Raw genomic sequence first — 22500 nt, 5'->3', positions numbered from 1 at the left:
ATCACTATGGAGAGAATACTACTAATCACTATGGAGAGAATACTACTAATCACTACACACACCCAGTATGGAGAGAATACTACTAATCACTACACACACCCAGTATGGAGAGAATACTACTAATCACTACACACACCCAGTATGGAGAGAATACTACTAATCACTATGGAGAGAATACTACTAATCACTACACACCCAGTATGGAGAGAATACTACTAATCACTACACACACAGAGACGTCCTACCCAGTATGGGGAGAATGCTTTACTAATCACTACACACACACACACACACACACACACACACACACACACACAGACACACGCACGCACATGCACACACACACACACGCACACACGCACGCACACATACAGACACGCGCACACACACACACACACACACACAAAAACACACGCACACACGGAGACACACACACACAGAGACACACACACACACAGAGACACACACACACACACACGTGCACGCACGCGCCCGCGCGCGCACACACACACACACACATACAGACACGCGCACACACACAGAGACACACACACACACACAGAGACACACACACACAGAGACACACACACACACACACACACACACACACACACACACACACACACACACACACACACACAGCTTCTAGTGAACATTAATGAACAATATCAGATGTAATTAACTAGGCAATGTGGGAGCAGAAAGTGGTTACTGAAATAGTCCACATACTAAAGGTCAGGGAAGGTCAACCGACCCCTTTTATCAGCCCGACCAACCAACCAATTAATGATAATACAATTATAATACTAATAGGGTTATAATAATAGACAAGGCGACATTGAGACACTGGGTTGTACATCAGCAGACAGATCTCCCACTGATCAGCAGTCATTACACTGAAACCCCTTTCAGGTAGAACCCCGTGGTCCTGTGGACAGATCTCTCACTGATCAGCAGTCATTACACTGAAAGCCCTTTCAGATAGAACCCCGTGGTCCTGTGGACAGATCTCTCACTGATCAGCAGTCATTACACTGAAAGCCCTTTCAGGTAGAACCCCGTGGTCCTGTGGACAGATCTCCCACTGATCAGCAGTCATTACACAGAAAGCCCTTTCAGGTAGAACCCCGTGGTCCTGTGGACAGATCTCTCACTGATCAGCAGTCATTACACTGAAAGCCCTTTCAGATAGAACCCCGTGGTCCTGTGGACAGATCTCCCACTGATCAGCAGTCCCCCTCTGTGTGTCGGCAACATGTTTTCAGTCATTACACAGAAAGCCCTTTCAGATAGAACCCCGTGGTCCTGTGGACAGATCTCTCACTGATCAGCAGTCATTACACTGAAAGCCCTTTCAGATAGAACCCCGTGGTCCTGTGGACAGATCTCTCACTGATCAGCAGTCATTACACTGAAAGCCCTTTCAGATAGAACCCCGTGGTCCTGTGGACAGATCTCTCACTGATCAGCAGTCATTACACTGAAAGCCCTTTCAGGTAGAACCCTGTGGTCCTGTGGACAGATCTCCCACTGATCAGCAGTCATTACACAGAAAGCCCTTTCAGGTAGAACCCTGTGGTCCTGTGGACAGATCTCTCACTGATCAGCAGTCATTACACTGAAAGCCCTTTCAGGTAGAACCCCGTGGTCCTGTGGACAGATCTCCCACTGATCAGCAGTCATTACACTGAAAGCCCTTTCAGATAGAACCCCGTGGTCCAATCTGGAGAACTGCAGGAACGTAGCTGTATAACTGGTATTTTTCTCTCCACTTTATGGTACGATCTCCAGAAATGCAGGAAATTAATTTTAAAACTAAAATGTTCTCTTCGCTGTCACGCTAAAACCTTTTGCTCGCAAAGTGGGGGGAGGCACTTCCATCTCTCTCTATTCATCCACCTGCTTCTCTCTCTCTCAATCCACCTGCATCTCTCTCTATTCATTCACCTCCATCTCTCTCTCTCTCTCTCTCAATCCACCTCCATCTCCATCTCCATCTCTCTCTCCATCCATCTCCATCCATCTCCATCCACCTCCATCTCTCTCTCCATCCATCTCTATCTCTCTCTCCATCCATCTCCATCTCTCTCTCCATCCACCTCCATCTCTCTCTCCATCCATCTCCATCTTTCTCTCCATCCACCTCCATCTCTCACCATCCATCTCCATCTCCATCCATCTCCATCTTTCTCTCCATCCATCTCCATCCACTTCCATCTCTCACCATCCATCTCCATCTCTCTCTCTCTCCATCCACCTCCATCCCTCTCTCCATCCACCTCCACCCCTCTCTCCATCCACCTCCATCCCTCTCTCCATCCACCTCCATCCACCTCCATCCCTCTCTCCATCCACCTCCATCCACCTCCATCCCTCTCTCCATCTTCACCTCCATCTCTCTCTCATCATCCATCTCCCACTCTCCATCCCTCTCTCTCCATCTTCACTTCCATCTCAAGTCTCTCCACCCACCTCCATCTCTCTCCATTTATCTCTCTCTAGCCACCTATCCACACCCTCATTCCATCCAATAAGAAGGTACACATCTGTCGTTCTGCCCCTGACGAAGGCAGTTAACCCACTGTTCCTCGGTAGGCCGTCATTGAAAATAAGAATTTGTTCTTAACTGACTTGCCTAGTTAAATAAAGGTTAAATAAATAAATAAATAAATAAAAACTCAGACAGTCATGTAGTCCAATCAGAAGACTCCCTGATTAAACTCAGACAGTCATTCCATCCAATCAGAAGAGTCCCTGATTAAACTCAGACAGTCATTCCATCCAATCAGAAGAGTCCCTGATTAAACTGAGACAGTCGTGTAGTCCAGACGTGAGAAGACAGTGATGTCACAATACAGATCTATAGAAAAATCTTCATCTGTGTTCTAGTGAGTCAGAGAGAGACACAGGAGTCTGAGTACTACAGAGAGACACAGGAGTCTGAGTACCGCAGAGTACTACAGAGAGACACAGGAGTCTGAGTACCGCAGAGTACTACAGAGAGACACAGGAGTCTGTGTACTACAGAGAAACACACAGACACAGGAGTCTGAGTACTACAGAGAGACACAGAGACACAGGAGTCTGAGAGAGACACAGAAACCTGAGTACTACAGAGAGACACAGGAGTCTGAGTACCGCAGAGTACTACAGAGAGACACAGGAGTCTGAGTACCACAGAGTACTACAGAGAGACACAGGATTCTGAGTACCGCAGAGTACTAGAGAGAGACACAGGAGTCTGAGTACCACAGAGTACTACAGAGAGACACAGGAGTCTGAGTACCGCAGAGTACTACAGAGAGACACAGGAGTCTGAGTACCGCAGAGTACTATAGAGAGACACAGGAGTCTGAGTACCACAGAGAGACACAGAGACACAGGAGTCTGAGTACCGCAGAGTACTACAGAGAGACACAAGAGTTTGTGTACTACAGAGAAACACACAGACACAGGAGTCTGAGTACCACAGAGAGACACAGAGACACAGGAGTCTGAGAGAGACACAGAAACCTGAGTACTACAGCGCGACACAGAGACAGAACATCCCGGTCTGATGCAAGTGAAAGGAATTGTGGATTACATTTTCATAGATAAACGTTGAATCTCTTGCAAACCCATGACCTCAATACCTGGAGTAATAGCCTACTTTCCAAAACCATTATCACATGAATGATTACCACTTTCTAGGGAACGGTTGCTCCCTTGGCTTATAGGACAGAGAAGGAGGGACGGAGGTGGAGATGGAGAGAGAGAGTGAGCGAGAGAGAACACTAGGCCAAAGTGTGTTACTGATATCAGACAAGACAGTGAACGGTGGGTCGGACATTAATTAATCATTTCCTGTTTCTGAAAAGCAATAATTGCCGTTTGATAAATGTATCAAAATGATCATTATAATAATCATCAATCATTACGCACACACACACAGGACACACACACACACAGGTATGAGGGAGAGAGAGAGAGAGAGAGAGAGAGAGAGAGAGAGAGAGAGAGACAGAGACAGAGAGAGACAGACAGAGAGAGAGACAGACAGACAGACAGAGAGAGAGAGAGAGCTACAGAAAGAGGGAGGGAGTAGAGAGAGAGAGAGAGATGCATGGAGGGAGTAGAGAGAGAGAGAGAGAGCTGCATGGAGGGAGTAGAGAGAGAGAGAGCTGCATGGAGGGAGTAGAGAGAGAGAGAGCTGCATGGAGGGAGTAGAGAGAGAGAGAGAGCTGCATGGAGGGAGTAGAGAGAGAGAGAGAGCTACATGGAGGGAGTAGAGAGAAAGAGAGCTGCATGGAGGGAGTCGAGAGAGAGAGAGAGCTACATGGAGGGAGTAGAGAGAGAGAGAGCTGCATGGAGGGAGTAGAGAGAGAGAGAGAGAGAGATGCATGGAGGGAGTAGAGAGAGAGAGAGAGCTGCATGGAGGGAGTAGAGAGAGAGAGAGAGAGCTGCATGGAGGGAGTAGAGAGAGAGAGAGAGCTGCATGGAGGGAGTAGAGAGAGAGAGAGAGAGCTGCATGGAGGGAGTAGAGAGAGAGAGAGAGAGCTGCATGGAGGGAGAGAGAGAGAGAGAGAGCTGCATGGAGGGAGTAGAGAGAGAGAGAGAGAGTGCTGCATGGAGGGAGTAGAGAGAGAGAGAGCTGCATGGAGGGAGTAGAGAGAGAGAGCTGCATGGAGGGAGTAGAGAGAGAGAGCTGCATGGAGGGAGTAGAGAGAGAGAGCTGCATGGAGGGAGTAGAGAGAGAGAGAGAGAGCTGCATGGAGGGAGTAGAGAGAGAGAGAGAGAGCTGCATGGAGGGAGTAGAGAGAGAGAGAGAGCTGCATGGAGGGAGTAGAGAGAGAGAGATGCATGGAGGGAGTAGAGAGAGAGAGCTGCATGGAGGGAGTAGAGAGAGAGAGCTGCATGGAGGGAGTAGAGAGAGAGAGAGAGCTGCATGGAGGGAGTAGAGAGAGAGAGAGAGAGCTGCATGGAGGGAGTAGAGAGAAAGAGAGCTGCATGGAGGGAGTAGAGAGAGAGCTGCATGGAGGGAGTAGAGAGAGAGAGCTACATGGAGGGAGTAGAGAGAGAGAGAGAGAGCTGCATGGAGGGAGTAGAGAGAGAGAGCTGCATGGAGGGAGTAGAGAGAGAGAGAGAGCTGCATGGAGGGAGTAGAGAGAGAGAGAGCTGCATGGAGGGAGTAGAGAGAGAGCTGCATGGAGGGAGTAGAGAGAGAGAGAGAGAGCTGCATGGAGGGAGTAGAGAGAGAGAGAGCTGCATGGAGGGAGTAGAGAGAGAGAGCTGCATGGAGGGAGTAGAGAGAGAGAGCTGCATGGAGGGAGAATAGAGAGAGAGCTGCATGGAGGGAGAATAGAGAGAGAGCTGCATGGAGGGAGTAGAGAGAGAGAGCTGCATGGAGGGAGTAGAGAGAGAGAGAGCTGCATGGAGGGAGTAGAGAGAGAGCTGCATGGAGGGAGTAGAGAGAGAGAGCTGCATGGAGGGAGTAGAGAGAGAGCTGCATGGAGGGAGTAGAGAGAGAGAGAGAGAGCTGCATGGAGGGAGTAGAGAGAGAGAGAGAGCTGCATGGAGGGAGTAGAGAGAGAGAGAGAGAGCTGCATGGAGGGAGTAGAGAGAGAGAGCTGCATGGAGGGAGAGAGAGAGAGAGAGAGCTGCATGGAGGGAGTAGAGAGAGAGAGAGCTGCATGGAGGGAGTAGAGAGAGAGAGAGAGAGCTGCATGGAGGGAGTAGAGAGAGAGAGCATGGAGAGAGTGCATGGAGGGAGGAGGGAGAGAGAGAGCTGCATGGAGGGAGTAGAGAGAGAGAGAGCTGCATGGAGGGAGTAGAGAGAGAGAGAGAGCTGCATGGAGGGAGTAGAGAGAGAGAGAGCTGCATGGAGGGAGTAGAGAGAGAGAGAGAGCTGCATGGAGGGAGAGAGAGAAGAGAGAGCTGCATGGAGGGAGTAGAGAGAGAGAGCTGCATGGAGGGAGTAGAGAGAGAGAGCTACATGGAGGGAGTAGAGAGAGAGAGAGAGAGCTGCATGGAGGGAGTAGAGAGAGAGAGCTGCATGGAGGGAGTAGAGAGAGAGAGCTGCATGGAGGGAGTAGAGAGAGAGAGAGAGCTGCATGGAGGGAGTAGAGAGAGAGAGAGCTGCATGGAGGGAGTAGAGAGAGAGCTGCATGGAGGGAGTAGAGAGAGAGAGAGCTGCATGGAGGGAGTAGAGAGAGAGAGAGCTGCATGGAGGGAGTAGAGAGAGAGAGCTGCATGGAGGGAGTAGAGAGAGAGAGCTGCATGGAGGGAGTAGAGAGAGAGAGAGCTGCATGGAGGGAGAATAGAGAGAGAGAGCTGCATGGAGGGAGAATAGAGAGAGAGCTGCATGGAGGGAGTAGAGAGAGAGAGCTGCATGGAGGGAGTAGAGAGAGAGAGAGCTGCATGGAGGGAGTAGAGAGAGAGCTGCATGGAGGGAGTAGAGAGAGACAGCTGCATGGAGGGAGTAGAGAGAGAGCTGCATGGAGGGAGTAGAGAGAGAGAGAGAGCTGCATGGAGGGAGTAGAGAGAGAGAGAGAGCTGCATGGAGGGAGTAGAGAGAGAGAGATGCATGGAGGGAGTAGAGAGAGAGAGAGCTGCATGGAGGGAGTAGAGAGAGAGAGAGAGCTGCATGGAGGGAGTAGAGAGAGAGAGAGAGCTGCATGGAGGGAGTAGAGAGAGAGAGAGAGCTGCATGGAGGGAGTAGAGAGAGAGAGCTGCATGGAGGGAGTAGAGAGAGAGAGCTGCATGGAGGGAGTAGAGAGAGATCCCAGAGCTCCAGGAATTTTTCAGATGTAAAACCAGGATCAGGGAATTAGTTGATAATTCATTGAGAAAATGTATTCATTATCACCATTAATTGATTAGATGAATCATGGGAGTGCGAGGTCAGGACATCGCCTGGAGACAAGACCTGTTCATCACTGTTTGACGTAATAATGAGCATACTGCATAATGAGGGAGACTGATCTGGCCATAGCCAACTACGCAAAGACGTCAGTTTAACATCTAGTTTTTGATTTACATTTGGTTGAGTTGTAAACTAACGTGAAAGCAACAAAACAATTCATCATGTCATTGGATTTAGGTTCAACGTCGGGTCAAAAATAAAGACCATTCAACTTCACATAGATTTACTGTACGCTTACCTGCCTCTGTGTTAGTCCTGTACACCCGCGCTCCTTCCGTAGGGGGCTGACATTCATACTTTTAATAAAAACATCGAATACAAACACCAACTTTTCCCTGATTTGTGTTGCGCACAATAACTATGTAAACTGAGATTCAATTGGCACGTGCACATTCGTGCTGAGTTGAGCAAAACAAATTAGGAAAAAAGTCCAGCGGTTGTATTTAATAAACGTTATTATTAAACATATGAATTGCAGCACCCCGCGGAAACACCGTAGTTGTTTACATAGTTACAGGTAAACATCTTCAGAATGGACATTTTATAAGAATTGAAAGATGGTGACTCAATGTTTTCGCTAGCAAACCCCGCGACCAGTTACCAAAAGGCAACTCCGCCTCGATATAAGAGAACGGAGTTGAGCGTTCCTCGCCTTGCTGCGTGAACAACCACTTTTGAGTTGCTCGGCTCTGCACAGCGCGGTGTGACATGAGTCCCGAACTACCGAGGCAGGTAACGGACAACCGGAATTTAGCTCCTGGACGAAAATAAAGAGAGAGAGAGAGAGAGAGAGAGAGAGAAAGACACGGAGAGACATTGTATAGTAACCCCCTATTTGACAGGAATATTAAAGGGATGATCGAGTGATTGTAACAGCACCGGGAGGCAACTTTTAACTCCTTTTGTTTCTTTTGCATCCTTTCTTCTGCTCGGCCTCGTGGCGTTTATATGACGTGGACAACTCAGTGAACCACTGCGTTTTGACCGGTCAGTAGCGTCTTTAGGAATATATAGGCTACAGTGTTATTTTTATTATTTAAATCATAAATTAAATTAATTCCATTAAAATTCTGTTCAGAACAGCACGGGGATTTTGGGAATCATTTGACGGAAATCACATTTAATCACATTTTGTCTCGTTGTTTTTTTTTTCATCCTAAAAATATTATGATGATGACAGCTGAATGTGTCTATTTTTAACCGTCATTTTTACATAACTGGCAACTGGTCTGTTTTACCCAGGTCTGTTTTTATAGGACGAGAAGACTGAATAACTCCAGCTTTCAATGCTGAACCCTGTATCTTGGTACATAGCCTCTATCAATGCTGTACCCTGTATCTTGGGTACATAGCCTCTATCAATGCTGTACCCTGTATCTTGGTACATAGCCTCTATCAATGCTGTACCCTGTATCTTGGGTACATAGCCTCTATCAATGCTGTACCCTGTATCTTGGTACATAGCCTCTATCAATGCTGAACCCTGTATCTTGGTGCATAGCCTCTATCAATGCTGTACCCTGTATCTTGGTACATAGCCTCTATCAATGCTGTACCATGTATCCTGGTAAATTGCCTCTATCAATGCTGAACCCTGTATCCTGGGTAAATTGCCTCTATCAATGCTGAACCCTGTATCTTGGTACATAGCTTCTATCAATGCTGTACCATGTATCCTGGTACATAGCCTCTATCAATGCTGTACCCTGTATCTTGGTACATAGCCTCTATCAATGCTGAACCCTGTATCTTGGTACATAGCCTCTATCAATGCTGTACCCTGTATCTTGGTACATAGCCTCTATCAATGCTGAACCCTGTATCTTGGTACATAGCCTCTATCAATGCTGTACCCTGTATATTGGTACATAGCCTCTATCAATGCTGTACCCTGTATCTTGGGTACATAGCCTCTATCAATGCTGTACCCAGTATCCTGGTACATAGCCTCTATCAATGCTGTACCCTGTATCTTGGGTAAATAGCCTCTATCTGTCCACCAAGGGACAGATGGGTTGTGATAATTCATGGAAACACACATACAGCCAGTGGCAAAATAAAAAATACTTAAACGGAGCAAACTTCCTCACATGCATCATAATATCCCAGACAGAACTGTCATTCAGCATAACCTTCCTCACATGCATCATAATATCCCAGACAGAACTGTCATTCAGCATAACCTTCCTCACATGCATCATAATATCCCAGACAGAACTTTCATTCAGCATAACCTTCCTCACATGAATCATAATATCCCAGACAGAACTATCATTCAGCATAACCTTCCTCTGTCCTGTACTGAAACAGGTCCTTCTACAGATGTTATATCCTTAATTGAACCACTCTTTTATTGCTGTGAATATTCCTGCTGGGCAGGAAATGCAAACGTGTAGTGTATTTGATGTTTTAAAAAGACTTCTAAAGTTTGTCATTTCCAATTTCAGACTTAATTTTGCCTGATCAAAATATTTATTATAATCCACATAATAATTAACATTTCCAGTTGATGCAGGATTATTTTCCTGCTCTCAAACTGTTTCATAGGATAACATCCTCTCCTCTGTCTTGTATTGAAACACAGGTCCTTCTACAACTGTTTCATAGGATAACATCCTCTCCTCTGTCTTGTATTGAAACACAGGTCCTTCTACAACTGTTTCATAGGATAACATCCTCTCCTCTGTCTTGTATTGAAACACAGGTCCTTCTACAACTGTTTCATAGGATAACATCCTCACCTGTCTTGTATTGAAACACAGGTCCTTCTACAACTGTTTCATAGGATAACATCCTCTCCTCTGTCTTGTATTGAAACACAGGTCCTTCTACAACTGTTTCATAGGATAACATCCTCTCCTCTGTCTTGTATTGAAACACAGGTCCTTCTACAACTGTTTCATAGGATAACATCCTCTCCTCTGTCTTGTATTGAAACACAGGTCCTTCTACAACTGTTTCATAGGATAACATCCTCTCCTCTGTCTTGTATTGAAACACAGGTCCTTCTACAACAGTTTTTAACAAACGTGAGGAAATGATGTGATGCAGAAAGCATTTCTCCGTCTTTATTTTTTAGTTAAAAAAATGTCTGTTCCTGTTTGTTGCTGCAGAAGCCTGCATTTAAATGAAGAGAGGTGCTGACTGTCTGTGTGTTTAAATGAAGAGAGGTGCTGACTGTCTGTGTGTTTAAATGAAGAGAGGTGCTAACTGTCTGTGTGTTTAAATGAAGAGAGGTGCTATCTGTCTGTGTGTTTAAATGAAGAGAGGTGCTAACTGTCTGTGTGTTTAAATGAAGAGAGGTGCTGACTGTCTGTGTGTTTAAATGAAGAGAGGTGCTAACTGTCTGTGTGTTTAAATGAAGAGAGGTGCTAACTGTCTGTGTGTTTAAATGAAGAGAGGTGCTGACTGTCTGTGTGTTTAAATGAAGAGAGGTGCCTGTGTGTTTAAATGAAGAGAGGTGCTGACTGTCTGTGTGTTTAAATGAAGAGAGGTGCTAACAGTCTGTGTGTTTGAATGAAGAGAGGTGCTAACTGTCTGTGTGTTTAAATGAAGAGAGGTGCTAACAGTCTGTGTGTTTAAATGAAGAGAGGTGCTAACTGCCTGTGTGTTTAAATGAAGAGAGGTGCTAACTGTCTGTGTGTTTAAATGAAGAGAGGTGCTGACTGTCTGTGTGTTTAAATGAAGAGAGGTGCTGACTGTCTGTGTGTTTAAATGAAGAGAGGTGCTGACTGTCTGTGTGTTTAAATGAAGAGGTGCTAACTGTCTGTGTGTTTAAATGAAGAGAGGTGCTAACCGCCTGTGCTTGTTTCTCCCTCTGTCCACAGATACATTGACGGCTTTCCTCGACCCTGGAGGTGGGAGGAAGGAGATAAGAAGAGAGGGAACGAGGAAAAATAGGAAGATAGACATCCTCCCTGGAGGTTTGGGAGAAAAGGAGAAAAAAGAGAGAGGGAATGAGAAAGTGAGAAAAATAAACTGAGGGGCTAATACCATCATCCCTTAGGGGAGAGAGAAAAAGACAGAGAGGGAGAGAGAGAGGGAACGAGAGAGAGAGGGAACGAGAGAGAAAGGAGAGAGGGACAGAGAGAGAGGAGAGAGAGAGAGGGAACGAGAGAGAGAGGGAACGAGAGAGAGAAGAGAGAGGGACATAGAGAGAGAGAGAACAAGAAAATGAGGTAATGAGAAAGAAATTGACCCAGAAGGACTGCGACCACCTGCCCTGAGGGTGATGACGAGGATCATCAGGATCTGGTCCTAGATCAGAGCGCACCACTGAAGAATAGTAATGTGTTGGTTGCATAAGGGCTGCACTGAGATCAGTTCTGACAGAGAAACCTGGTCAAATGGGAGCAACCTGGTCAAACGGGAGCTGGAGGACACCATGAACCTGACCTAGAATCAGTGATGGTCGTCACTGTCTGGTCACCACATATGTACGGATGTACTATGGCACTTTACCACCACAAATTAGATTCTAGACACTAACCCTAACCTTAAATCTTTCCTAAACTAACCTAATCTTACCCCCTAACCCTAACCTTAATGCTTTCCTAATCTTACCTAATCTAACCCCATAACCCTAACCTTAATGCTTTCCTAATCTTACCTAATCTAACCCCATAACCCTAACCTTAATTCTTTCCTAATCTTACCTAATCTAACCCCATAACCCTAGCCTTAATCCTTCCTAATCTTACCTAATCTAACCCCATAACCCTAGCGTAAGGTAGGTCAAACAACCACATATCACAGTCATCACAGGGAGTGTCCTCTACTGAAAATCAAGAACAAATACCTTGGTACTTGCTCATAAATGTCCATGACCACGTCAGTCATTTAGCAGACGCTCTTATCCCCAGTTATTGACAGCGAGAGTATTCATTTTAAGGTAGCTAGGTGAGACAACCACCTCTCACTGTTCTAATAAATCTAATGGTTCCTCAATAAAGCAGATTTCTGCAGTCAGTGCTAGTAAGATAAGACATGCTAGTGAGATAAGACGTGCTAGTGCTAGTAGATAAGGCGTGCTAGTAGATAAGGCGTGCTAGTGCTAGTAGATAAGACATGCTAGTGAGATAAGACGTCCTAGTGAGATAAGACGTGCTAGTGCTAGTAGATAAGACGTGCTAGTAAGATAAGACATGCTAGTGAGATAAGACGTGCTAGTAGATAAGACATGCTAGTGCTAGTAGATAAGACATGCTAGTGAGATAAGACGTCCTAGTGAGATAAGACGTGCTAGTGCTAGTAGATAAGACGTGCTAGTAAGATAAGACGTGCTAGTGAGATAAGACGTCCTAGTGAGATAAGACATGCTAGTGAGATAAGACGTGCTAGTGAGATAAGATGTGCTAGTGAGATAAGACGTGCTAGTGCTAGTAGATAAGACGTGCTAGTGAGATAAGACGTGCTAGTACTAGTAGATAAGATGTACTTGTGCTAGTGAGATAAGAGGTGCTAGTAAGATAAGACTTGCTAGTGAGATAAGACGTCCTAGTGAGATAAGATGTGCTAGTGAGATAAGAGGTGCTAGTAAGATAAGACATGCTAGTGAGATAAGACGTCCTAGTGAGATAAGACGTGCTAGTGCTAGTAGATAAGACGTGCTAGTAAGATAAGACGTGCTAGTGAGATAAGACGTCCTAGTGAGATAAGACATGCTAGTGAGATAAGACGTGCTAGTGAGATAAGATGTGCTAGTGAGATAAGACGTGCTAGTGCTAGTAGATAAGACGTGCTAGTGAGATAAGACGTGCTAGTACTAGTAGATAAGATGTACTTGTGCTAGTGAGATAAGAGGTGCTAGTAAGATAAGACTTGCTAGTGAGATAAGATGTGCTAGTGAGATAAGATGTGCTAGTGAGATAAGAGGTGCTAGTAAGATAAGATGTGCTAGTGAGATAAGATGTGCTAGTGAGATAAGACGTGCTAGTGAGATAAGACGTGCTAGTGAGATAAGGACAAGGGTGTTGCTGTTTGTTTCTGAAGATAGAGCCAGTTCCTAATCTTACCACTAACCTTAGCCTATGTAACTTTGAGCTTTTATCCCTTATCCTTATCCCACGTTAAGGACAAGTAGCTCAGGTAGCTCGGACTTACCCCTAACCTTGCACATAAATTCTGATGATACAGTCCTCCACTGCTGCTGCAGTGTAATGAGTAGCATTATATAAGGGCTGTACTGAGGTCAGTGTTGACAGACAGAGCAAGCCTTGAGTGGACAAGACGGCACCATGAAGCTGACCCTGGACCAGTTATCAGCCCAACTCAGCTTCACTCCTCTGCTGCATGTAGAGAACGCCACACAGGCCAGACTCAACAACAGTCACAGCTTCTACGACTCCCTCCTCCTCCCCTCATCCTCCTCCTCATCCCTCCTTCCCCCTGACTCTCTCCTCCCGTCTTCCTCCCTCTACCCTCCTGATCCTCCCCTCTTCTCCTCCTCCTCGTCCCTCTTCCCCTCTTCCCTCCTCCCTCCTGATGATTCAGAGCTGACCAGTTTGTTATGGACGGTCCATGAGCCGACCACGGTGGCTCTGATACTCATGTACTGCCTGTCCTTCCTGGTGGGGTTCGTAGGGAACATCATGTCAATGAAGGTGCTGACCAACCGACGTAGCGAGAGGCTAGCCGCGGTCAGCGCCACGCGGTACCTCCTGGTTAACCTGGCGGTGTGCGACCTGGCCGTGGTGTGTGTCTGCATGCCCATAACGCTGGGTCACCAGATCTACTCGGCCTGGGTCTACGGGGACTTCCTGTGCCGAGCGGTCCCCTTCACCCAGGCCGTCTCCGTGTCGGCTAGCGTGCTAACGCTAACGGTCATCAGCGTCAACCGTTACTTCAGTGTACGCTGCCCGCTCCGCGCCCGCTCCCTCTTCACCCGCCGCCGGATCCTCGGGACGGTCGCCGTGGTGTGGGTGGTGTCATCGGCCATCTGCGCCCCATTGGTGTTCATGAACCGGCGAGATGAGATCAGCCTGGGGGCGTCGTTTGTGATCCCTGTGTGCCAGGAGGTGTGGCCGGGGCCGCGTCTGAAACAGGGCTACACCGTCCTGCTCTTCGTGGCGCTCTACTGCATCCCCGTGACCTTTAACCTCACCATCAGCTTCCTGACTGGCCGCCGGCTCTGGGGGGACGGGAAGCGGACGTTTACGGAACTCGACTCCCGAAGCCGAGCGCTGCACACTGAGCGCCTCAAGACGAGGAAGAAGATCGCCAAAATGGTGGTGTCCTTGGTGCTGCTGTTTGCAGTTTCCTGGCTGCCCCTGTATCTGGCTGAGTTCTGGATCGACCGAGTGCAGCATCCGCCATCTTGGCTCATGCAGAGCCAACCCTTTGCCCAGTGGCTGGGCCTCACCAACTCCAGCCTCAATCCTATCTGCTACTGTTTCATAGGTAGGACTGCTGTGTCTTCATTCATCAGGACTTCCTGCTTCTTATCACGTCATATTCTGTTCATAACTCATTGATATGTATGAATGAATTAATGAAAAAAAAACAGCCAGCATTCAATAGATGTAGTCTCAGTTGGTATTTAGATGTTGGAATGTTCTTTTTAAGGCATCTGTTCCCAAAATAACATCCTGTTTGTCCTGTCCTGTCCTGACCCCTTCTTCTTCTTCTATGTTATCCTCTTCCTGTTTGTCCCCTTCTTCTTATTCTTCTATGTTATCCTCTTCTTGTTTGTCCCCTTCTTCTTCTTCTTCTTCTATGTTATCCTCTTCCTGTTTGTCCCCTTCTTCTTCTTCTATGTTATCCTCTTCCTGTTTGTCCCCTTCTTCTTCTTCTATGTTATCCTCTTCCTGTCCTGACCCCTTCTTCTTCTTCTATGTTATCCTCTTCCTGTTTGTCCTCTTCTTCTTCTTCTATGTTATCCTCTTCCTGTTTGTCCTCTTCTTCTTCTTCTATGTTATCCTCTTCCTGTTTGTCCCCTTCTTCTTCTTCTATGTTATCCTCTTCCTGTTTGTCCTCTTCTTCTTCTTCTATGTTATCCTCTTCCTGTTTGTCCCCTTCTTCTTCTTCTATGTTATCCTCTTCCTGTTTGTCCCCTTCTTCTTCTTCTATGTTATCCTCTTCCTGTTTGTCCCCTTCTTCTTCTTCTTCTTCTTCTTCTATGTTATCCTCTTCCTGTTTGTCCCCTTCTTCTTCTTCTTCTTCTATGTTATCCTCTTCCTGTTTGTCCTATCCTGTCCTGACCCCTTCTTCTTCTTCTATGTTATCCTCTTCCTGTTTGTCCTGTCCTGTCCTGACCCCTTCTTCTTCTATGTTATCCTCTTCCTGTTTGTCCCCTTCTTCTTCTTCTATGTTATCCTCTTCCTGTTTCTCCCCTTCTTCTTCTGTTATCCTCTTCCTGTTTGTCCTCTTCTTCTTCTTCTATGTTATCCTCTTCCTGTTTGTCCCCTTCTTCTTCTTCTTCTTCTATGTTATCCTCTTCCTGTTTGTCCCCTTCTTCTTATTCTTCTTCTTCTATGTTATCCTCTTCCTGTTTGTCCCCTTCTTCTTCTTCTATGTTATCCTCTTCCTGTTTGTCCTCTTCTTCTTCTTCTATGTTATCCTCTTCCTGTTTGTCCTCTTCTTCTTCTTCTATGTTATCCTCTTCCTGTTTGTCCCCTTCTTCTTCTTCTATGTTATCCTCTTCCTGTTTGTCCTCTTCTTCTTCTTCTATGTTATCCTCTTCCTGTTTGTACTCTTCTTCTATGTTATCCTCTTCCTGTTTGTCCTCTTCTTCTTCTTCTATGTTATCCTCTTCCTGTTTGTCCTCTTCTTCTTCTTCTATGTTATCCTCTTCCTGTTTGTCCTCTTCTTCTTCTATGTTATCCTCTTCCTTTTTGTCCTCTTCTTTTTCTTCTATGTTATCCTCTTCCTGTTTGTCCCCTTCTTCTTCTATGTTATCCTCTTCCTGTTTGTCATCTTCTTCTTCTTCTATGTTATCCTCTTCCTGTTTGTCCCCTTCTTCTTCTTCTATGTTATCCTCTTCCTGTTTGTCTTCTTCTTCTTCTTCTATGTTATCCTCTCCCTTCACAGGTGATCTCCACCGTGGGGCCAAGGTGTTCCGTACCCACTACCACCGCCGGATCGCTGCTCTCTTTGGTTCCTCTTTCGCCAACTCCGCCACGACCACTGCTGCTGAGGGAGGAGTAGCCGTGGCAACCGTGGCCGCATCCACGGCAGCCATTCCTAAGTGGTTTACCTTTTCCAGGGCGGCAGGGGGGCCAGGCGGGTCTGATAACAGTCTGTCTGACTGGTACAAGTCCAGCCCCAGTGTGTGTGAGAAATCCCTACTACCCAGTCATCCTGACAGGCCACAAACACTCTCTATACGGACCGTCTGTAGGGACATAATGGACACCTCCCCTTTAAATAGAGACTGTGGGGGTAGGAAGGACACCCTCCCTTTATGGCCTTTAGCATCTGAGGACAGAAGAGACACCTTGCATTTAAGACCGGCCTTTGGGGACAGACTGGACACCCAGATTGGACACCTCCCTTTAAGGCAAATTTTGGACATCTTCCCTTTAAGCACTGTCTCTGTGGACAGCAGAGTGGACACCTCTCCTTTAAGACCAGATGGTGGGGGTGAGAAAACAGACAGCCTCGCTTTAAGAGGAGACACCTCTCCTTTAAGACCAGATGGTCGGGGTGAGAAAACAGACAGCCTCCCTTTAAGAGGAGACACTTCTCCTTTAAGTCGAGACTCTGCGGACATTATATCAGACCATATAACAAGCCTGTGAACTCTGTGGATCGTCAGATGTAGTCAGAGAGAGAGAGAGAGGCCTTGGAGGTAATCACTAATGTACAGGGGAGATGATCACTGGGAGGGATAAACACACACACATCCTGGATCGATAGACTGTCTGTTGTATCATCAACACAGTGGGACCTGTTTCTCTCCCTGCAGCCAGTTGGGAAACTACACCCATTGGCTCACTGCCTGTGATTGACAGCCCACGGTGATCCTGCCCACTGGTGTTTACAAAGCAGTTTATCCTCCGTTAATAGGGATAATGTGCATCCCAAATGGCACCCTATTCCCTATATAGTGCACTACTGTTGACCAGATTGGCACCCTATTCCCTACACAGTACACTACTGTTGACCAGAGCCCGTAGTAAATAGTGTGTCATTTGAGATGCATGGATTGTCATTGCTGCCCCGTGTTTAGACCAGAGCCCTATTCCCTATATAGACCAGGGCCCTATTCCCTATATAGACCAGGGCCCTATTCCCTATATAGACGTGTTTGATTGTAAACACTGTGTGACTGACTGGGGACGTGTTTGATCGTAACACTGTGTGACTGACTGGGGACGTGTTTGATCGTAACACTGTGTGACTGACTGGGGACGTGTTTGATCGTAACACTGTGTGACTGACTGGGGACGTGTTTGATCGTAACACTGTGTGACTGACTGGGGACGTGTTTGATCGTAACACTGTGTGATTAATGCCTGGAGACGTGTTTGATCGTAAACACTGTGTTACTAATGATTGGGGAGGTGTTTGATTGTAACACTGTGCGATTAATGCTTGGACATGCGTTTGATCGTAAACACTGTGCAACAGAGGACTCATTCTGTTACCATGCTGACAGACAGAAACAGAGGACTCATTCTGTTACCATGCTGACAGACAGCAACAGAGGACTCATTCTGTTACCATGCTGACAGACAGCAGCAGAAGACTCATTCCGTTACCATGCTGACAGACAGCAACAGAGGACTCATTCTGTTACCATGCTGACAGACAGCAACAGAGCACTCATTCTGTTACCATGCTGACAGACAGCAACAGAGGACTCATTCTGTTATCATGCTGACAGACAGCAACAGAGGACTCATTCTGTTACCATGCTGACAGACAGCAGCGGAGGACTCATTCTGTTACCATGCTGACAGACAGCAACAGAGGACTCATTCTGTTACCATGCTGACAGACAGCAACAGAGGACTCATTCTGTTACCATGCTGACAGACAGCAGCAGAGGACTCATTCTGTTACCATGCTGACAGACAGCAACAGAGGACTCATTCTGTTACCATGCTGACAGACAGAAACAGAGGACTCATTCTGTTACCATGCTGACAGACAGCAACAGAGGACTCATTCTGTTACCATGCTGACAGACAGCAACAGAGGACTCATTCTGTTACCATGCTGACAGACAGCAGCGGAGGACTCATTCTGTTACCATGCTGACAGACAGCAGAGGAGGACTCATTCTGTTACCATGCTGACAGACAGCAGCAGAAGACTCATTCCGTTACCATGCTGACAGACAGCAACAGAGGACTCATTCTGTTACCATGCTGACAGACAGCAACAGAGCACTCATTCTGTTACCATGCTGACAGACAGCAACAGAGGACTCATTCTGTTATCATGCTGACAGACAGCAACAGAGGACTCATTCTGTTACCATGCTGACAGACAGCAGCAGAGGACTCATTCTGTTACCATGCTGACAGACAGCAACAGAGGACTCATTCTGTTACCATGCTGACAGACAGCAACAGAGGACTCATTCTGTTACCATGCTGACAGACAGCAGCAGAGGACTCATTCTGTTACCATGCTGACAGACAGCAACAGAGGACTCATTCTGTTACCATGCTGACAGACAGAAACAGAGGACTCATTCTGTTACCATGCTGACAGACAGCAACAGAGGACTCATTCTGTTACCATGCTGACAGAGTGCAGCGGAGGACTCATTCTGTTACCATGCTGACAGACAGCAGAGGAGGACTCATTCTGTTACCATGCTGACAGACAGCAGTGGAGGACTCATTCTGTTACCATGCTGACAGACAGCAGCAGAGGACTCATTCTGTTACCATGCTGACAGCAGCAGAGGACTCATTCTGTTACCATGCTGACAGAAACAGAGGACTCATTCTGTTACCATGCTGACAGACAGCAGCAGAGGACTCATTCTGTTACCATGCTGACAGCAGCAGAGGACTCATTCTGTTACCATGCTGACAGAAACACAGGACTCATTCTGTTACCATGCTGACAACAGCAGAGGACTCATTCTGTTACCATGCTGACAGAAACAGAGGACTCATTCTGTTACCATGCTGACAGAAACAGAGGATGCATTCTGTTACCATGTTGACAGACAGCAGTGGAGGACTCATTCTGTTACCATGCTGACAGAAACAGAGGACTCATTCTGTTACCATGCTGACAGAAACAGAGGACTCATTCTGTTACCATGCTGACAGAAACAGAGGACGCATTCTGTTACCATGCTGACAGACAGCAGTGGAGGACTCATTCTGTTACCATGCTGACAGACAGCAGCAGAGGACTCATTCTGTTACCATGCTGACAGCAGCAGAGGAGAACTCATTCTGTTACCATGCTGACAGCAGCAGAGGACTCATTGACTCATTCAGTTACCATGCTGACAGAAACACAGGACTCATTCTGTTACCATGCTGACAGCAGCAGAGGACCCATTCTGTTACCATGCTGACAGACAGCAGCAGAGGACTCATTCTGTTACCATGCTGACAGACAGCAGCAGAGGACACATTCTGTTACCATGCTGACAGACAGCAGCAGAGGACTCGTTCTGTTACCATGCTGACAGACATCAGAGGACTCATTATGTTACCATGCTGACAGACAGCAGCAGAGGACTCATTCTGTTACCATGCTGACAGACAGCAGCAGAGGACTCATTCTGTTACCATGCTGACAGACAGCAGCAGATAACTAAACCGGATGTGATTCATTTCAACTGAACATGACTTGTTATTATGTTGTGTCTTATGTCCAGATTAAATTTCTGCTACAACTGTAACACATTATTGTGTGGTATCAGTGTTGGGGTGAATCTGTCTGGAAGCGTTTTTTTCCAGGTGTTCCTCGAGGAATGTTTTGTTCAGAGAAAATAAACCATTTGTGACCTCATCTGTTAGCATGTCAGAATGTTAGAATACTAGAATGTTAAAATGATACAGCAGAATGTTAGAATACTAGAATGTTAAAATGATACAGCAGAATGTTAGAATACTAGAATGTTAAAATGATACAGCAGAATGTTGGAATACTAGAATGTTAAAATGATACAGCAGAATGTTAGAATACTAGAATGTTAAAATGATACAGCAGAATGTTGGAATACTAGAATGTTAAAATGATACAGCAGAATGTTAGAATACTAGAATGTTAAAATGATACAGCAGAATGTTGGAATACTAGAATGTTAAAATGATACAGCAGAATGTTAGAATACTAGAATGTTAAAATTATACAGCAGAATGTTAGAATACTAGAATTGGAAGCCATGAGATTACAACCCAACACAACAGACACTGGCCAATGAGGAGAGGATAGTCACTAGATGGTCACTCTAGCGAGGACAAAGGTGGTGTAACGGCAGATTTCCTCCTCTTCGTCTGAAGAGGAGGTGTAGCAGGGATCGGACCAAAACGCAGCGTGGTAAGTGTCCATATCGTTTATTATAAAACATAAACTGAACACTATGAAAATACAAACACAATAAACGATTACGTGAAATAACAAAACCGAAAAACACAGACACGGAAACAAACACCCACAAACCAACAGTGAAACCCAGGCTACCTAAGTATGGTTCTCAATCAGAGACAACTAACGACACCTGCCTCTGATTGAGAACCATACTAGGCCGAAACAGAAACCTAAACATAGAAACACAAAACATAGACTGCCCACCCCAACTCACACCCTGACCATACTAAATACAGACCAAACAAAGGAAAACATAGACTGCCCACCCCAACTCACGCCCTGACCATACTAAATACAGACCAAACAAAGGAAAATAAAGGTCAGAACGAACGTGACCGGAGGCATCATTATTGGCCGTGTCTGAAATCTGTACTGCCTACTACTTACTGAAACTACGTACTGTAACTACGTACTGTGTACTACATAGTATTTAGATTGTACTGTGTAGAAAAAAACGAATGCAGTAAGCACCAAATATCAGCGTACTGCTCACCCATACTGAGAATGTGTCATCAAATGCGTTGATTCCTGCCATTCGTTCACTTGGGTACAGCGTGTCCCCACCCACGTAGAAAGTACTACAGTTTACTATCGAATACCACAGTTTTTTAAACGTTTTTTAATTTTTTAAAATTTAACCTTTAAATAGGCAAGTCAGTTAAGAACAAATTCTTATTTACAGAACATTGACGGCCTTACCCGGGCCAAACCCGGACGACGCTGGGCCAATTGTGTGCCGCCCAATGGGACTCCCAATCACAGCTGGATGTGATGCAGCCTACAGTACTTACTATATGATGTTGTAGTAGTATACTGTAGAATACTATAGTACACACTGTAGTATCCCTTGAGCATGCGCAGTACATACTATATGAAGTTGAATTTTTTTTTTTTACTAAAAGAAAACACTAGTAAATACTGCAGTAAATACCGCCCCAACAGGTCCACAGATGACACAATCGACATCGCACTGCACACTGCCCCATCTGGACAAAAATAATACCTATGTAAGAATGCTGTTCATTGACTATTGCTCAGCATTCAACACCATTGTACTCTCCAAGCTCATCATCAAGTTGGAGGCCCTGGGTCTCAACCCCTCACTGTGCAACTGGGTCTTGGACTTTCTGATGGCCAGCCCCAAGGTGGTGAAGGTAGGAAACAACATCTAACCCTCAACACTGGGGCCCCACAAGGGTGTGTGCTCAGCCCTCTCCTGTACTCCCTGTTCACCCACGACTGAGTGGCCATGCACCCCTCCAACTCAATCATCAAGTTTGCAGACGACACAACAGTAGTGGGCTTGATCACCAACAACGACGAGACAGCCTACAGGGAGGAGGTGAGGGCACTCAGAGTGTGGTGTCAGGAAAACGACCTCCCGCTCAACGTCAACAAAACAAAGGAGATGATCGTGGACTTCAGGAAACAGCAGAGGGAGCACCCCCCTATCCACATCGAAGGGTCAGCAGTGGAGAAGGTGGAAAAGTTTTAAGCTCCTGGGCATATACATCACAGACAAACTGAAATGGTCCACCCACACAGACAGTGTGGTGAAGAAGGCGCAACAGCACAACAGAAGTGTTGTTGTGGTCTGTTGTACTGACTGAGGTGTTTTGTGGTCTGTAGTATTGACTGAGGTGTTTTTGTGGTCTGTAGTTCTGACTGAGGTGTTGTTGTGGTCTGTAGTACTGACTGAGGTGTTGTTGTGGTCTGTAGTACTGACTGAGGTGTTGTTGTGGTCTGTAGTACTGACTGAGGTGTTTTGTGGTCTGTAGTATTGACTGAGGTGTTTTTGTGGTCTGTAGTTCTGACTGAGGTGTTGTTGTGGTCTGTAGTACTGACTGAGGTGTTGTTGTGGTCTGTAGTACTGACTGAGGTGTTTTTGTGGTCTGTAGTACTGACTGAGATGTTTTTGTGGTCTGTAGTACTGACTGAGATGTTTTTGTGGTCTGTAGTACTGACTGAGGTGTTGTTGTGGTCTGTAGTACTGACTGAGGTGTTGTTGTGGTCTGTAGTACTGACTGAGGTGTTTTTGTGGTCTGTAGTACTGACTGAGGTGTTGTTGTGGTCTGTAGTACTGACTGAGG

General features: G+C 46.2%; 2 protein-coding genes across 10 annotated transcripts in view; one reads left to right on the top strand and one right to left on the bottom strand.

Annotated features, from left to right (window-relative positions):
* The window catches only part of LOC115117214 (zinc finger protein 664-like), a 440815-nt gene that overhangs the window by 362069 nt on the left and 56246 nt on the right, over positions 1-22500 (bottom strand). The window lies entirely within an intron of this gene.
* zmp:0000001069 (prolactin-releasing peptide receptor) lies at positions 12917-17353 on the top strand. The gene is made up of 2 exons (XM_065000761.1): positions 12917-14299; positions 15929-17353. The coding sequence occupies exons 1-2, from the start codon at positions 13138-13140 to the stop codon at positions 16636-16638; spliced, it is 1872 nt and encodes a 623-aa protein (XP_064856833.1). The 5' UTR covers positions 12917-13137; the 3' UTR covers positions 16639-17353.

Source organism: Oncorhynchus nerka, linkage group LG15, assembly GCF_034236695.1.
Source record: "Oncorhynchus nerka isolate Pitt River linkage group LG15, Oner_Uvic_2.0, whole genome shotgun sequence".
Classification (NCBI taxonomy): domain Eukaryota; kingdom Metazoa; phylum Chordata; class Actinopteri; order Salmoniformes; family Salmonidae; genus Oncorhynchus; species Oncorhynchus nerka.
The sequence above is the reverse complement of the archived record's forward strand: the minus strand, read 5'-3'. Positions and strand labels throughout refer to the sequence as shown.